Source organism: Macrotis lagotis, chromosome 6, assembly GCF_037893015.1.
Source record: "Macrotis lagotis isolate mMagLag1 chromosome 6, bilby.v1.9.chrom.fasta, whole genome shotgun sequence".
NCBI lineage: Eukaryota > Metazoa > Chordata > Mammalia > Peramelemorphia > Peramelidae > Macrotis > Macrotis lagotis.
The window spans coordinates 87942174-87961282 of record NC_133663.1 but is presented as its reverse complement, the minus strand read 5'-3'; the positions used below and the strand labels follow the sequence as shown (position 1 = coordinate 87961282).

Here is a 19109-nt window from a genome sequence, read left to right as displayed (position 1 = left end):
AGATTCAAGGGTTGTCTTTTACCTCCCCAACCTTTTTTTCTCTCCACTGTAAAACCTCTTTTTGTACCTCTTTTGTGTGAGGTAATTTTCCCAGTTCTTCCTCTCCCTCTTCTCCTAGTGCATTCTTCTTTCTCACTCCTTAATTTCTTATTTTTCTGACATCATTCCACCGTAATCAACTCACACAACTGTATTCTCTCTCTAGCTCTCTTCCCTAATAATGAAAAGTTCTTAGGAGTTATAAATGTCATCTTCCCAAATGATTTTTTTCCTTTTTCCCTTTTTATGCTTAAGTCTTGTATTTGAAAGTTAGATTTTTCTATTCAGCTCTGATCCTTTCACAGGAATTCTTGACAGTCCTTTTATTTTATTAAATGTCTTTATTCCTCCCCTGAAGTATTATGCTCAGTTGTATATTATTCTTGATTATAATCCTAGCTCCTTTGTCTTCTGGAATATCATATTCTGTGCCCTCTGTTCCTTTTAATATGGAAGCTAAGTCTTGTGTATTTTGATTGTGGTTCCACAATACTTTCTCTTCGATCAGGGAGTGCTGGAATTTGATTACAATATTTCTGGGAGTTTTCATTTTGGGTTCTCTTTCAGGAAGTGATCAGTGGATTTTTTCAATTTTACCTTCTGGTTCTAAGATATCAGGGCAGTTTTCCTTAATTTCTTGAAATATTAATTCTGGACTCAATCAACATATTCATTTAAACTTTTGCAGCCAGTAACATTTAAATAAATGAGTTTCAATCTGAAAAATGTCATAATTTTCAGTTCCTTCTTTCTTAGTCAGGGATATTTCTTCACATTCTTAATATTTAGCTATCTTAATTGCCTCATGGAATTGTCATGTTAATGTTTCAATTTTTCACTCATTTTCCTTTTGTTAAATTTCTATTTTTTTGCAGCTTCAGTTAAAGCTACTTTAAAAATCTTAAATTTTTCCAAAGGGAATTATTTTTGCTACTTTAACACATGTTGCCAGATTACTCTCTAAAAAGTGTGCACTTATTTGTAAGTTCACTAGCATGAATGAATGTGTTTTCCCACCCCCCTGCTAATGTTTATCTTGGGTTCTTTTTTTTTTTAACCAAATTGATAGGTACAAGGTAGTACCTTAAAGTTTTCCTGTTGTTGAATTTTTCTTTTAAAATGATTGACAATTGGTTTTCTCCTTTGAAAAATATCGACTCAAACTTTTTATTGCATGGTTAGCATTACCGTGAAATTTAGGTTGTATTTAGTTCAGGTAAATATATAATACATTTATTAAATGATTACTGTATGATACCAGTCTCTTACCTTTGAGGGAAAGCTAGTCATTGGACTAGGTCTCCTACTGGAAGATGAAAAAGTTCACTTTGTTCAGCTCCAAACACCTGTCCCTTTTATTAAACTGCCTAAGAAATTGAGAAGACTACCCTGAGACCAAATTTCTATGGACAAGGAAAATTTTGCTTAGACATTTCTCATTCATTAACAAACTCCCCACCCCACCACCTTACACTCAGTGATTTTAAATTCCCTAGTGGTGGTCATCAAAGACCTTTTCTCATCCTCACTGCTGGATTCCTTATTCCCTTTCCTGTCATATCATCTCCTCCAGTGTCCCAGTCTACTGCTAATCTGGTTGTATATGGAGAGCATGTGTTTATTTGCTTTTTTCCTTTTTTCCTTTTTTTTTTTTTTAGGTTTTTGCAAGGCAAACGGAGTTAAGTGGCTTGCCCAAGGCCACACAGCTAGGTAATTATTAAGTGTCTGAGACGGGATTTGAACCCAGGTACTCCTGACTCTAGGGCCTGTGCTTTATCCACTATGCCACCTAGCCTCCCCTGTTTTTTCTTTAAATTTTTTTTTAAACGTGTTTTTTAAAACTTTTCATGTTTTTTGAGCTTCTATCCTCTCCTTTTAGACTCCCCCATCCAGAACATAAGCAATATGGTACTCATTATACATGTGAAATCATGCAAAATATACTTGTACATTGGCTATATTACTCCTCCAAAAAAAAAAAAGGAAAAAATGTGCTTCCACACAGTTCTTTCTCTGGAGAAAAAGCATTTTTTTTTTTATCAAGAATTCTTTAGACTTGTTTTGGATCATTGTATTGATTAGAGTAGCTAAATCTTTTATAGTTGATCTTCTTTATAATATTACTATTACTGTGTACATAATGTCCTATTCTTCTCACTTCACTTTGCATTCATTGATGTGTCTTCCCAGATTTTTTTGAAAGCATCCTGCTCATCATTTCTTACAGCACAGTAGTATTTCATCACAACCATATTCCACACCTTGTTCAACCATTCTTCAGTTGATGGGAATCCCCTCAGTTCCCCTCAATTTCTTAGCCATAACAAAAAGCTGCTATAAATATTTTGGTACATAGAGGTCCTTTTTCTTTGATCTTTTTGGGGTACAGACCTAGCATTGATATTGCTACAGCAAAGCCTTTGGGTATAGTTGAAAATGGTCATCCAGGATGGTTAGATCAATTCACAACTCTCCCAGTAGTATATTGGTGACCTAATTTTTCCACATCCTTTCCAACATTTGTCATCTTCCTTTTCTGTCTTGTTTATTAAACTATTTGGTGTGATGTGGTAGAGAAATTTGTTGTCCACCCCTTCCCCAGATCTTTTTAGTTTTGACTGCATTGTTTTTGTTTGTGCAAAGCTATTTAAATTTCATATAATAATATTATTCATTTTACCTCTATCCCCTGTTTGGTCATAAATTTCTCTTCTGCTCCCTTAATTTGTTTATCTTGGTATATTCTAGGAAACCTAATTTCTGCCAGACTGATTTACTGTTTGACCAGTGATTTTTGTCAATAATGAGCTGCAAGGTTTGGATCTTTGGATTTTTCAATCTCAGATTCAATCTACTTGCATACCTAGAGGCTACCAGGTGGTGTACTGGATAGAGCACAAAGCTTGGAATCAGGAAGATTCATCTTCCTGAATTCAAATTTGTCTTCAGACACTTAACCCTGTTTGCCTCAGGTTCCTCATTTGTAAAAAGAGAAGGAGATGGCAAACCATCCCAGTACCTTTGCCAAGAAAAGTCTAAATAGGATCACAAAGGTTCAGACATGACTAAATGACTGAATAGCTAATCTTTTCCACTGATCTACCACTATCGGATTGTTTTGATTTTTACAGCTTTTTAACAGAGCTTGAAATCTGGTACTCAATGTTATTACTTCTTACTTTGCTTCGTCCATATGATTCTTCACTTCTGTGTATTTGCATTCCCAATTGATTGATTTGTGAATTCAAATTTTTATATTATGCCCATAATTTGTGCTGTGCAAGCCATCAATGCTTCTGCCAATTCTTGATTGTTTTTTCAACCATTTAGAAATAGTATGCTCTGGGGTTCATGTTATCTTCAGTCCATTGCAGCTTCTGCCTCAGCAGATAATAAATCATTTTCCTTTGTTTTTCAGTATTTATTCATAGATGTCTGAGCTCCTTTACTAGATCTGGAGGCTATATTTCCTTGATTATCTGCTTATGCTCGAGGTCTTTTTTTCCTCCTGACATCTTTGGTAGTGTTTTGGTCTTTTCCCCCCTTTCCCCTATTACTCCCATTCTGACTTCCTCCCTTCTCATGTTCATTTCTTGCGAGGTTGGATCAGTCTTGGGTCTCAGCTTTCCTTCATGCTGGGAAAATCATGGTTCACCAGCCAAGGTTTCTCTGCCCCAACTCAGAGCCCAAGTGACCTCAGGATGATCTTTCCTTCAGGCTTGCTGGAGGGCTGTGCTACACTTCCCAGGTCCTGCCATGTTTTTTTGACCTGGGAGAGAGGGTTAGTGATTGGGGTAGGGTGGGGTGGTTAGGGTAGGCAGAGCCAGGTTGCTAGGTATGGAGCTTTATCCTATTTGGATTTTTAGACTTCCAGACCATGGAAAGAGGTAACATTGCTTCATCCTTGGCATATCATATCTCTATTAGAGGGGTTTCAGAGGTCATGATAGCTGAGAAAATGTCTAGTCTGCTGTGTACGGTCTGGACATTGGAATAATTCTTGTAAAATCATTCTTCTGTCATGTCATTCCCATCTCCAATCATCACAGAATAGTATCCTAGCACCTGATCTATCTGATTATGCACTTCAACAATGATGTGATGAGAAATCTGGTTGTATTTAGTATAATATAAAATTGTTTCTAGTAAAAAGTCTTAATGTCTTAAGCTTCGGATCTGCTCTTGTGTATGTGTGTATATATATGTGTATACACACACACACACACACATATATATACCTTGTGTATATATATATGTATATATATACATATATATATACCTTGTGTGTGTGTGTGTATATATATATATATATATATATATACACACACACACACATATACGCACATATACATACCTTTTAAGATTGGTATCACAAGTATGTAATTTTAAAAATAATTATTGCTACTACTTATATTTGTTATCTATTCTTCTTATATACTTATATACTTCATTGGTTTAGGAAATTCTCAGTTTGGAAACTCTCTCCACCAAGTGCAACTTCTTGCCCTGGAATTTCCTAGAGATACTAACTGGTTAGGTGACTTGCCTTGGGCATACTAGGCTGAATTTGTACCCACGTAAATCTTCCTAACTGCACAGTTCTTCCTTTGTCCACACTACCATGTTGCTTTTCTTTATCATTTTACCATTTACATTTTTGATGGTATTGAATTTTTATAGCCTCAGAAAATAATGAGTTTTAGAATGGTTGTGGACTTGAGATATCCAACAATTGATTTAAATTTAACAAATACTTATTATGCAACAACTCTGTGCAAGAGAGTGCTACAGGTAGCAAGACATAGATGAATACTAACCCCTGCTTTCAAGGTTCTTTTGAGTCTTTTTTAAAGCATGCTTCAGTCTTTATTCAGACTCCATAGTTCCTTCTTATATTTTTCATCTCAAGGCTTTTTTTTTAGGTTTTGTTTGCCAATGGGGTTAAGTGGCTTGCACAAGGCCACACAGCTAGGTGATTATTAAGTGTCTGAGACTGGATTTGAACCCAGGTACTCCTGACTCCAGGGCTGGTGCTTTATCCACTATGCCACCTAGCCACCCCCCCCATAGTCTTTTTTTTTTAAGAAAGATTTATTTATTTTGAGCTTTACAAGTTTTTCCCCTATTCTTGCTTCCCTTCCCCCTCACAGAAGGCAGTCTCTTAGTCTTTACATTGTTTCCATAGTATACATTGATCCAAATTGAATGTGATGAGATAAATCATATCCTTAAGGAAGAAACATAAAGTATAAGAGATAGCAAGATCAGACAGTAAGATAATAGGTTTTTTCCCCTAAATTGAAGGTAATAGTCTTTGGTCTTTGTTCAAACTCCACAATTCTTTCTCTGGATACAGATAGTATTTCCCATCCCGGGCAGCCCAAAATTGTCCCTGATTTTTGCATTTATGGAATGGGCAAGATCATCAAGGTTGATCATCACCCCCATGTTGCTGTTAGGTATACAGTGTTTTCCTGGTTCTGTTCACCTTGCTCAGCTTCCCTGAATTCCCACCCCTCCTGGTTTCTAATAGAACAATAGTGTTCCATGACATACATATACCACAGTTTGCTAATTGATGGACATTCACTCAGTTTCCAATTTGCCATAACAAACAGAGCTGCTATGAATATTTTGTACAAGTGATGTTTTCACCCTTTTACATGATTTCTTCAGGGTATAGACTCAGTAGAGGTATTACTGGATCAAAGGGTTTGCACATTTTTATTGCCCTTTGGACATAATTCCAAATTGTTCTCCAGAAAGGTTGGATCAGTTCATAGCTCCACCAGCAGTGTATTGGTATCCCAGATTTCCCACATCCCTTCCAACATTGATCATTGTCTTTCTGGTCATATTGGCCAATCTGAGATGTGAGGCGTTACCTCAGGGATGCTTTAATTTGCATTTCTTTAATCAGTAATGATTTAGAGCCATTTTCATATGACTAGGGGTCGCTTTGATTTCCTCAACTGTAAATTGCCTTTGCAGATCCTTTGACCATTTGTCAATTGGGGAATGGCTTGGGTTTTTTTGAAGATTTGACTCAGATCTCTGCATATTTTAGAAATATGTCCTTTGTCAGAAATACTAGTTGTAAAAATTGTTTCCCAATTTACTTCATTTCTTATTCCTTTTGATCCCCATTCAGTTTCCTCCATAAGTCTATTATATCTCGGTTTTGTAACAGTCTATCTCCCTAACTTCCTTCTTGTTTATTTTATGATTAGATTTATCTAAATCTGAGAGTGGGAGGTTGAGGTCTCCCACTAGTAGAGTTTTGCTGTCTATGCCTTTCTGTAGTTCTTTTAGCTTCTCCTCTAAGAATTTGGAAGCTATGCCATTGGGTGCATGTAGATTCAGTATTGAAATCACTTTATTGTCTATAGTACCTTTTAGGAGGATATAGTTTCCTTCCTTATCTCTTTTAACACTATCTTTATTTTGTAGCTGCTTTGTCTGAGTAAAGGATTGCTACCCCTGGTTTTTTCACTTCAGCTGAAGTAAAATATTTTGCTCCAGCCTTTTACCTTTACTCCATATGTATCTCTGTTTCAAATGAGTTTCTTGTAAGCAGCATATTATAGGATTCTAGTTTTTAATTCACTCTGCTATTCACTTACATTTTAAGGGAGAGTTCATCCCATTCACATTCAAAGTTATGATTACTAACTCTTTATTGTCCTCCATGCTGTCTTCCCTCTGTTTGTATTTTTTACCTTTTTCCCCTTTATCCATATTCCCTGGTGTTTTGTTTCTGAATACTGTCACCTTCAGTGTGTTTGCCCTCCTATATCAACCCCCCTCCCCTTTCTTTCCCCTTTCCCTTTTCCCCTTCTTCCTTCCCTTCCTTCTGTCAGTTCCCCTTTTTCTCCTCTCCCCCTCCCCCTCCCCCTTTCCCCTTTTAATACTTGAAAGGTAAGGTAAGTTTCTTTACTGAGTGTGTGTAATTTAACTTTAAGCCAAGTCTGATGAGATGAAGATCCAGGTGGTTCTCACCTCCTCCCTTCTTCAACTTTGTATTATAGTAGGTCTTTGTAATGAGATTTACCCCATTCAGTCTCCATCCTCCTGCCTCCTTACTGCTCCTTTTTTAAAGAAGTATTGTTTTTAAATCATTCTGAGTCACAGAAAAGTTATGAGTTCCAGGGGTTTTTATTTTCCTCCCTGCATAAATTTTCTTTTTGCTTAATTTTATGAAATAACTGGGAGGTAAATAATAAAATAATTCAGGAAGTATTGCTATTTATGTTATCTTAAAATGCTGTTATGGAACAGCTCGGTACTGCAGTGGATAGAGCACCTGGAGTCAGTAGCACCTGAGTTCAGATATGGCCTCAGACACTTAATAATTGCCTAGCTGTGTGACCTTGGGCATGTCATTTAATCCCATTGCCTTAAATAAAAAAATAAAAATGCAGTTATTTTTATAAATTAATTTCATCCCTCTGATTTTCCAGGTCATTCATCCTTTTTTTGTTGTGTTTTTTGAATTTTATGGACAGTAGTGAGATTTTAAACATTCCTTTGCAAAAATTTATCCCTTTCATTTCTTGTCTAATGCTTTGTCATAGCTAACATTTCCAAAATCATTAAATAATTGTGATATCAATGAACAAATCTGATTTACCATTGTTTTTAGGGCAAATATTTTTTTAACTTATTTATATCTCTTCATTAGACTATAAACTTCTTTTTTGTTTTTTATTTTTATTTATTTTATTAAAGATTTTATTTATTTTGAGTTTTATAATTTTCCCTCAATCTTACTTACCTCCCCCCACCCCACCCACAGAAAGCAATTTGTCTTTACATTGTTTCTATGTTGTACATAGATCCAAATTGAGTGTGATGAGAGAGCTATCATATCCTTAAGGAAGAAACAAAAAGTATAAGAGATAACAAGATCAGACAATAAGATATCTTTTTTTTCTAAATTAAAGGGAATAGCCCTTGAACTTTGTTCAAACTCCACAGTTCTTTTATCTAGATACAGATATCTCCTTTGCCTACAGCCCAAAATTGTCTCTGATTGTTGCACTGATGGAATGAGTTGATCATCACCCCCATGTTGCTGTTAGGGTTTACAGTGTTTCTCTGGTTCTGCTTATCTCACTCAGCATCAGCTCATGCAAATCCCTCCAGGCTTCCCTGAATTCCCATCCCTCCTGGTTTCTAATAGAACAATAGTGTTCCATGACAGACATATACCACAGTTTGCTAAGCCAATTGAAGGACATTTACTTAATTTCCAAATCTCTGCCACCACAAACAGGGCTGCTATGAATATTTTTGTACAAGTGACGCTTTTTACCCTTTTTCATCATCTCTTCAGGGTATAGACCCAGTAGTGGTATTGCTGGATCAAAGGGTATGTACATTTTTGTTGCCCTTTGGGCGTAGTTCCAAATTTCTCTCCAGAAAGGTTGGATGAGTTCACAGCTCCACCAACAGTGTAATAATGTCCCAGATTTCCCACAACCTTTCCAACAATGATCATTATCCTTTCTGGTCATATTGGCCAATCTGAGAAGTGTGAGGTGGTACCTCAGAGAAGCTTCAATTTGCATTTCTCTAATAAGTAATGATTTGGAGCAATTTTTCATATTTATAGATTGCTTTGATTTCCTCATCTGTAAATTGCCTTTGCATATCCTTTGACCATTTGTCAACTGGGGAATGGTTTGTTTTTTTGTTTTGTTTTGTTTTTTTTAATTATGACGGGGCGGCTAGGTGGCTCAGTGGACAAAGCACCGGCCCTGGAGTCAGGAGTACCTGGGTTCAAATCTGGTCTCAGACACTTAATAATTACCTAGCTGTGTGGCCTTGGGCAAGCTACTTAACCCCATTTCCCTTGCAAAAACCTAAAAAAAAAAATTAAAACAAATTGTAAAAAACATTATGACTCAGTTCTCCATATAGTTCAGAAATGACTCCTTTCAATTACATTAAATTAAAAAGCTTTTGCACAGCTAAAACCACTGTAACCAAGATCAAAAGAAATGTCTTAAACTGGGAAACAATCTTTACAACTAATGATTCTGACAAAGGACTCATTTCTAAAATATAAACTTCTTAAGAGAAGGGACTATATTTGTACTTTTCTTTGTCTATTTAGTACCTGATCCATTGTAAGCACTTAATCATTGGCTGACTGATAGCCTACTTTTAATTTTTTCTCTGACTTCTTTCTTTTCATATGAGAATTCAAGTCATTTATATTTAACTTATAATTTTAAAAAATTGACTTTCTATTTTTTAAAATAAATTATTATTCATTAGTCCAGAAAGTAATATAAACTTTATTTTTATTGGAAAGAATAATAGTACCAGATAAATTTACTTTAAGAATAACAAATAAAATTGCAGTATTTTATGTTAAGCATATCTTAGACTTTATTCCAACCTCTCATATTTTTTTCAGAGAAATAGGAACATTTACTTGGAATGGACATTTGTTGTTTTTTTCTCTTAATTTCAGTTTAATCTTTCAAATTAATTATTAATTTATTTTGAGTTTTACAATTTCACCCCCCATCTTACTTCCCCCCCCCCAACCCCCACAGAAGACATTTTGTCAGTTTTACATTGTTTCCATGGTATACATTGATACAAATTGAATGTTATGAGAGAGAAATCATATCCCCAAGGAAGAAACATAAAGTATAAGAGATAGCAAGATCAGACAAGTTGTCAGGTTTTTTTTCCTAAGTTAAAGGGAATAGTCCTTGAACTTTGTTCAAACTCCACAGTTCTTTCTCTGCATACAGATGGTATTCTCCATCGCAGATAGCCCAAAATTGTCCCTTATTGTTTCACTGACAGAATGAGCAAGTCTATCAAGGTTGATCATCACCCCCATGTTGCTGTTAGGATGTACAGTGTTCTTCTGGTTCTGCTCATCTCACTCAGCATCAGTTTATGCAGATCCTTCCAGGCTTCTCTGAATTCCCATCTCTCCTGGTTTCTAATAGAACGGTTGTGTTCTATGACATACATATACCACAGTTTACTAAGCCATTCCCCAGTTGAAGGACATTTACTTGATTTCCAATACTTTGTCACCACAAACAGGGCTGCTGCGTCATTTTTTTTATTTTTGCAAGACAATAGGGTTAAGTAAGACTTAGCCAGGGTCCCACAGCTAGGTAATTACCATATTTCCTCATGAGCCAGAAATTTGAAAAAAAAATGTGTTACATTATTGAACTCATTTTACTCATGGTCAGATTCATACAACTCCTCATCTCTGTCAAAACTCCTATCCATTAGCTTGTCCTCATCTGTGTTTGATGAGGAATCACTGGTTTAGGAGAGGCTCTGACTGCTCTCCTGCCTGTGCTCTGGCATCTGCTCGCTCACAGAAGCACTTCCTGGAACAAGTCTGGTGAGCGGACACATGCTTTAGTACATTCTATTTCACGAACCTGAAGGACCATTCTGCCCTCCTTTGAAATCATTCACTTTTTTTCATCGTCAATTTTCTTACTGAACCATTTGAAACAGAACAGGAATTCCAATGGCCCTTTAACCCTTCAATCCATCTCTTCAGTTCTCTCTAACTCAGGCCATTTGGTCTCCTTCTGCTGGGTTGTTTTCAGGAGGGTTTCTTCTTCTTGTAGCCAGTCTCAGATTGTTCTCTCAGTTGGAGGAGGACCAAACTGATGTTCGATGGCATGATTTCCATTCACTTTTGCAAACTGGATCTCATTAAACTTGAATTCAGCACTGGACAAAAATCTTTTCTGAGCCATTTCTGGGCAAAATATGACAAAATGTAACCTAATATACCAGTATCAAATTCAAAAACAAAGAGCACAATGACTTCAAGTATGAAAAAGCAGGAAATGCAAGTAAAAAATCTACATCCCAGTTTTTAAACCTCAAATTGTTCAATACATGGAGAAATACTGTATTAAGTGTCTGAGATCAGATTTAACTCAGATTTCCCCATGGTGATCTTTAAATTATAGACCTTTAATTCACTTTGCCTTTTGTTTTTGTTGCTTATTTTCTGAAACCTAGCTATGTCATTGAATACTATAACTAACATACTTTGACCACTCCATTGAAATTAAAAGCCAGTTTATTAGGTTTCAAAGGTTTCTCTCTGGGTATTTTTCCAGCTTGGCTTCAAAGACTCTTTTGAACTATGTTTTTTCTTTATAAATTCTTTGAGGGCTGTTTAGTTTTTAGATGTTCATGTTTTGTTTTCAAATAGAAAGATTAAATTTTTTCAGGTAAGCTGATTCTGGTGTAGAAGCTCTTTTAAAAAATGTCAGCACATGTACCCTTGATCAGTGTTCTCATTATCTTTTTGGGTAAATTTAAAATTTCTTGGAATACTAGTGATTTTATCAGAGACTATGTTCCTTGTGTCCTATCAGATTGAGTTTAAATTTTATTTAGTGGTAGGTTTAATGTTTAAATGGTTGGGGAGTGGGTGAGCACTCACCTCTTTGTTGTTTAATAGAACCAGCTCCCTCTTTGTTCTTACCACTTTCAGTATGCTTAATATTGGGCAGGTAATTTAATTTTTTTGCAGCACATTGTAATGTAAAATGAAAGTGTTTGATTTACGTGGTTTTATGAACCTTCCAATTTTTGATTTGCTGAACCTCTCTTACATATACACAGATCTCAAGAAGACATCATTGCAAGGCAACTGGCAAGTTGGTTTAGGACCTAGTATGTAGTATATTTTTACTTGTATAAAATCTCCAGAGGATATTGGACCCATGTCCTTTGACCATTTCTACTTCCAGTCAAGAAAGTTCTAAATATGTAGCAACCTATAAAGTATTAGTAAATATTCAGTGAAATAGATTTAATCCTACACATAGGAGATGACAAGCTTAATAGGAAAGCACCAAGACACAGTGTAAACTTCATTCCCCCCCCCTTACTCTTTGGATTTACCATTATGAATAGAAACCTAGGTATATGGCATCTATAGGACCTAAAAACTGAAAGCATTTGCAGTGTTTCATTTCTTTGATTCTTCCACAGCCACAAAAAGAGTAGTTGGGGGTGGGTTTATGTTGCCTCATCTCTTTGAGTCCAACTTGATCTTTAAATTTTGCTGTTTTTTTTTCCAAGGCAAGTGGGGTTAAGTGGCTTGCCCAGGGCCACACAGCTAGGTAATTATTAAGTGTCTGAGACTGGATTTGAACCCAGGTACTCCTGACTCCAGGGCTGGTGCTCTATCCACTGTGCCACCTAGCTGCCCCCTAAATTTTGCTTTATTCATTCATTTACCTATCCAATTAATTAATTAATTAATTAGTTGATTTTATTGGTTGTGAGTTCTTTCCATTTACATTGTTGTAGTTGCTGTGTGTATTGTTTTTCAGCTCTTCTTGCTTCATTCTGCATCAGTTCACATAGATGTTTCCAGGTGTCATCTCAATCGTCATTTCTTAAAGCACAGTAGTAGTCCATTACATTCATGTACCACAGTTTGTTTAACCATTCCCCATCTGATGACATCTACTTTGTTTGCAATTCATAGCTATAACAAAAATTTTACTGTGTATATGAGGACTTTCTTATTTTTATTTATTTATTTTAGTTTTTGCAAGGCATTGGGGTTAAGTGGCTTGCCCAAGGCCACACAGCTAGGTAATTATTAAGTGTCTGAGGCCAGATTTGAACTCAGGTACTCCTGACTCCAGGGCCAGTGCTCTATCCATGAGGACTTTCTTATCAATGATGTCTCAGGAGATAAACTCAATAATGGAGTCTCTGGTTCAAAGGGTATGGACACTTTAGTTTCTTTATTTACGTAATTACAAGTTACTATTAATGTGCCTGTCCTTCCACAACTCCTGATGTTGACTTTTGCCATTTTTTGACCTTTTTTGCCAATTTGTAGAATTGGGTTCTTTTGATATGCATTTCCCTTATTAGTGATTTGCATTCTTTTGTGTGGTTGTGAATACTTTACAGTTTTTCTCCAGAGAACTGTTTCTTCATATCCTTTGAATATTGGCTAGAATAAGGTTTTTTTTTAATAAAGATAACATCAAAATCTTGGGTTCTATTTAATAGTAAATTAAACTTTATCATTTGACTCAGTATGCTAAAATTTGTTTTGTTCATTTCTTTCAATGAATTGTCCTAAATAAATTTTTTTGTCTTTGCTTTAGGTGACAAACCACGGCCACCTTCATCAAGCCCTTCTAGCATTATTCGTCGAACATCGTCCTTAGATACCCTTGCTGCCCCTTATCTTGCAGGACACTGGCCTCGTGATAATCATGGGCAGTCTGTTCCATGTATGAGGGACAAAGCTACACAGGTAAGCTTTTAATATATGCTTCTATTTTGAAAGCTTTTTATTTTTTTCCCTCAATGCTTTCCTCATTTTATTTAAGTCTCTTCATATTCTTATAGACTTTCTCCTCCTATCTATTATAGTTTGTTATGAAGGAACTCTTAAATTATTTCATTCTAGGGAAGATTGGCAAATCTATTTAATGTATTAAATTATTAGTTTTCTTTTGGATTTCTGTTAAAGTTTTGAAAATGGAGCAGATTTTGATAGTATTCTTAAAATTAGTTATCTATATATTATATTCAGAAATTCAAAAATATAGCATTGATTAATTTGAAACATAATTTTTTTTGGAACTAAGAATATTGAATCCAATATTGTGTAAGTATAATATACATAAGGAGGTGACATCTACTGACAAAATATGGATTCTGGATGAATCCTGGACACAAAAGGGAAAAAGTGTAGAATAAAGTTTTGTGAATTAGAAAGATGAGCACATGGTTTTACAGGTCCAAGGAACATTATACAAAGGATAGCATAACCTTTGTTTGTAGAAAATAGGTACTTAGATAAGTAAGATGACCTGTTAAAGGTCAACTAGTTAGGGGCAGAGCCAGATTGGGATCCTGAAATATCCCCTGTCTTCTGTATATAAATACCTGGGTCACAAAGATTCTCACAGGTGGAAAGAATCTCAAGTGTGATTCAGGATAAAACCTTTATTTGAATAAGAATCCCATCTACATCCTCATTGACAAATGGTCAGTAGTGTTCTTTGCTAGCATATCTTTAATGAAGGTGATGGGGAGACCATCTACTTAGATAGGTAGCCCTCTCTACCTTGGAGAGTTGCAGATCAAGTCTCTTCACTTGCTTTTGACTTGCAGCTGAACTCCTGCCTTTCTGACTTCTTTATCTTATCACTCCCCTGCTCTTCTTGAGAGAGAAGGGGAACTTTTCAGGTTCTTTCTGTGTAGCCTTGCCTCGTTAGAATGTAAGCTCCTTGAGAGCAAGAACTCCTCTTTATGAGTGGGAGCGGTACTTGAAATCTAGCACTTAATATAATACATTGCATATAACACAGTAAGTATAAATCAATGTTTGTTGACTTCAACTTCTGTTTGCTGGAACCAAGAAGAACAAGTCTAATCCTAGTCTTTCAAGCTGGTGAAGAAAACTATCCTAAATCTTTTATTTTCATTGTAGCTCAGTATTCCCATTCCTTACAACTAATCTTTATATGGCATGACCTGCAATTGAACCATCATAATATGAAGTTTTTTTTGTTTTGTTTTTTTTTGTTGTTTTTTAGGTTTTTTGCAAGGCAGTGGGGTTAAGTGACTTGCCCAGTGCCACAAGCTAGGTAATTATTAAGTGTCTGAGGCTGGATTTGAACTCAGGTACTCCTGACTCCAGGGCCAGTGCTCTATCCACTGCACTACCTAGCAGCCCCCCCCCCCCCTTTATTTCTTGTTAAAAATAAACTTACTTAATTTGAGAAAGTAAAAATTGATCTCTATTCCTTTCCCATGGTTCTTTCTCTGTATGTAGATGGCATTGTCTTTGATACCTCTATTGCTGAGAAGAGTGAAGTTCATCATAGTTGATCATTGCACAATGTTGCTATTACTACATATAGTGTTCTGGTTCTTTTCACTTCCTTCACTATCAATCCATGCAAATCTTCAGTTTTTCTGAAATTAGCCTGCTCATCATTTCTTTTAGAACAACAATAATAATGCAAAGTTATTTTGTTTCTTAATTGCCAGTTTTGATGACTTTTTCTTGGACTTGATCCTTCTGAGCTCTTCTGCAGATCTCCTCTAAGATGTACTCCTTCTCTCTCTCACACCCCCCCCCCCCCCTTGATTTTCAGTCACTTTAGCACTTGCTCCTCTTGTCTGAATTGGATCTGAGTTCTTTTTTGCTAGATCTTCATAAATACTGTAGCTTTTCATTAGACTCTCTACTGGGATGTTTTTGCTCTTTTTTTTTTGGCAAGGTAGTGGAGTTAAGTGACTTGTCTTAGGTCACACAGCTAAGTAAGTTTTAACTGTCTGAGGCTGGATTTGAACTCAGGTCCTCCTGACTCTGGGGTTGATGCTCTATCTGCTGTGTCACTTAGCTGCCCCATTTTCTCTCCTCTTTTTTACACTGTTTGATGACTTGAGTTCCCCTAGCTTGTCAATATTCTCATTTCCATGCTGGTATAGCCAGGCTTAGTCACCCTGATAAGCTCTGGTTGCATAATTACATTTGCCTCTTCAATATTTCACACAGCCGTATGTGCATTATAGAACTCAATGTCTTTCTTCTTTACCTCCCAGCTCTTCTGAACTTCCTGTTTCTGTCACCTAGTTTCATCAACTTGACTTTGCCTGAACTCCTCAAGCCTCCTCACCTTGTAGCTGATCACTTCCCTACACTTGTCATTTTTACTTGACTCTTCACCCCTCTCCTACTTAGTCTCTTGCCCAGACCTCTTTAAGAGCCTCTTTTTTTGTTGATCTGCCTCAGCTCTCTCAAACATCCTTCACACAGTTGTCTTAATTCCTTTTCTAAAAGCTTGGTTGACCCTGTCACTCCTTAATAAATGACTTAATGAACTCTAGAAGTTATTGATTATTTCAGGGATCACACACATCAATTCCCTTCTTTTTATTGAACCCAGCCTCAGCCCACCTTTGCAGCTTTCTTCCATATTGACCATGTCTGGGCATTCTGGGGTCCAGCCAGACTGGCTTTCTTGTGTTGTTTATACATGACATCTGCACAGACTGTCTGCCATTCCTGGAAGACTTGGTCCAAATGAGACGTTGTGTCAGTTTTACTGACCCTCTGCAGTTAGTGTGGACTGCCTTGGCTGCCTCCTGTTTCCTCCTAGGTACTCTGATCCTTGACAGCAGGGAGCATTTCTAGGTTGGTATCTTCATTGTTTCTCACAACTTGGAATGAGCCCTTAATGAGTGCTCATGGACCATTTCAGAGAATTCAAAGAAAGACTATGGTTCCTTGGTGAGGGATGGTAGCTGGGTGCATGGGCCATGCATTCCTTGAGAGGTCAGGAGAAACAAGGAAGTCCTTCTATAATTGAGTGATTCTTTTCTAGTAAATTTAATAGAAATTATGGAAAAGATTTGCACAGGATATAATTTGCATTGTTGGAGAGTACATTCAAATAAATGCATTTAATGATTGAATAAAGAACTATTTTTCAAATGTCTCTGGCAAAGGCAGAGGAATAAATGTGAAGTCTGAATTTTTTCTTCCTCCCTAAGATTTTAGCCAAAATCTTAAGTAAATTTGATGTTGACCCTTTCCTGCATAGCCATGTGTGTAAATATCCTGTTCTAATATAATATATATCCACATGATGTGCTTGTTGAGACTACCTAGCATTTATTATTTAATGATGTTCCAGGCATTCTGCTAAGTGATGAGAATATAAAGCAAGGCCAAATAACTGTCTCTGTCCTCACAAATTCCTATTCTAATGGGGGGGAGACAATTTGTCAGCAAGTCATTGGCTTCAAATTATATACAAAATAGGAAGAAGGAACCTGGAGGGGGCACTGCCCTGCAACTAGGGAGACTTCCCTGCATTCATTCTTTTTTTGTTTGTTTTTTGTTTTCGCAAGGCAATGGGGTTAAGTGGCTTGCCCAAAGCCACACAGCTAGGCAACTATTAAGTGTCTGAGGCCAGATTTGAACTCAGATACTCCTGACTCCAGGGCCAGTGCTCTATCCACTGCGCCACCTAGCCGCCCCACTGCATTCATTCTTGAGCTGAGTCTTGAAGGAAGTCAAGAAAACAGGCATGAGGGGTGGGGGGGCATTTGGTGCCAAAGACTTGGCAATAGGATGGGGACTATATATCAGTGTTTCTTGATTCCTGGAGCATGCATGGAGGACAGTAAAATGTAAAGAGTTTAAGAAGAAAGGAAGGTAATGAGTTAGAAAAAATTGTAAGTAAATTCATATGGAGAAATAAAAAGTCAAGAATTGCCAGGAGCTTAATGAAAAAAAAAGTGCAAAAGAAGGTGGCTTAGCCCTACCTGATCTAAAAATTATATTACAAAGCATCAGTCATCAAAACTGTCTGGTATTGGCTAAGAAATAGAGTGGTGGACCAGTGGAATAGAGTAGGTGTAAAAGCAGGAGATGATTATAGTAATCTGCTGTTTGATAAACCCAAAGAGTCTGGCCATTGGGATAAAAACTCCCTCTTTGATAAAAATTGCTGGGAATTGGAAGGTAGTATGGAAGAAACTTAGATTAGACCAACACCTCACACCCTTTACCAAGATAAGATCCAAATGGTTTACAGGACATAGACATAAAAAACAATACTATAAGCAAATTAGAAGATCAAGGACTAGTATACCTGTCAGATCTATGGAAAGGGGAACAGTTTATGACTAAGGAAGAGTTGGATAATATCACCAAAAACCAATTAGATGATTTCGATTACATTAAATTAAAAAGCTTTTGCACAGATAAAACCAATGTAACCAAGATCAAAAGAAATGTAGTAAATTGGGAAACAATCTTTACAACTAATGATTCTGACGAAGGACTCATTTCTAAAATATACACAGAACTGAGTCATATTTTTAAAACAAAAAAACATTCCCCAATTGACAAATGGTCAAAGGATATGCAAAGGCAATTTTCAGATGAGATCAAAGCAATCCATAGCCATATGAAAAAAATGCTCTAAATCATTAATTATTAGAGAAATGCAAATTAAAGCTTCTCTGAGGTACCACCCTCACACTTCTCAGATTGGCCCAGTATGATCAGGAAGGATAATGATCATTGTTGGAAGGGTTGTGGGAAATCTGGGACACTATTACACTGTTGGTGGAGCTGTGAACTCATCCAACCCTTCTGGAGAGCTATTTGGAACTATGCCCAAAGGGCAACAAAAATGCGTATACCCTTTGACCCAGCAATACCACTACTGGGTCTATACCCTGAAGAGATGAGTAAAAAAGGGTAAAAACATTACTTGTACAAAAATATTTATAGCAGCCTTGTTTGTGGTGGCAAAGAATTGGAAATCCAATAAATGTCCTTCAGTTGGGGGATGGCTTAGCAAACTATGGTATGTCTGTCATGGAACACTATTGTTCTATTAGAAACCAGGAGGGACGGGATTTCAGGGAAACCTGGAGGGATTTGCATGAACTGATGCTGAGTGAGATGAGCAGAACCAGAACACTGTACACCCTAACAGCAACATGGGAGTGATGTTCAAGCTTGAAGGACTTGCTCATTCCATCAGTGCAACAATCGGGAACAATTTTGGGCTGTCTGCAAAGGAGAGTACCATCTGTATCCAGATAAGGAGCTGTGGAGTTTGAACAAAGTGCAAGGACTATTCCCTTTAATTTAAAAAAAAGATAGCTTATTGTCTGATCTTGTTACCTCTTAGACATCTCTTCTCTTTAAGGATATGATTTCTCTCTTGTCACACCGAATTTGGAACAAGGTACAACATGGAAACAAAGTAAAGACTGATAGAGTGTTTTCTGTGAGGGGGAGGGGGGAGGGAAGCAAGATTGGGGGAAATTGTAAAACTCAAATAGTATCTTTAATAAAAAAAAAATTTACAAAAAGAAGAAAGGAAGGAATTAGATTTGAAAAATTTTATATGCTAAACATGGGGATTGGTTTCATTGTGAAGGTAATAGCAAGGCAACAGAGGGACATTGATTAGAACAAGGGAGGATAACATGATCGTGATGTTTAGAGAAATGACTGGCAACTGAGTGGAGAATGGATTGAA

The 19109-nt window shown here is 36.6% G+C and overlaps 1 protein-coding gene across 2 annotated transcripts in view; it reads left to right on the top strand.

Annotated features, from left to right (window-relative positions):
- The window catches only part of FAM117B (family with sequence similarity 117 member B), a 137847-nt gene that overhangs the window by 24954 nt on the left and 93784 nt on the right, over window positions 1-19109 (top strand). For both annotated transcript variants that reach the window (XM_074191620.1, XM_074191619.1), the window contains exon 2: window positions 13188-13339. In XM_074191620.1, coding sequence (XP_074047721.1) covers window positions 13188-13339 — 152 coding nt within the window. The remainder of the gene's footprint in view (window positions 1-13187; window positions 13340-19109) is intronic.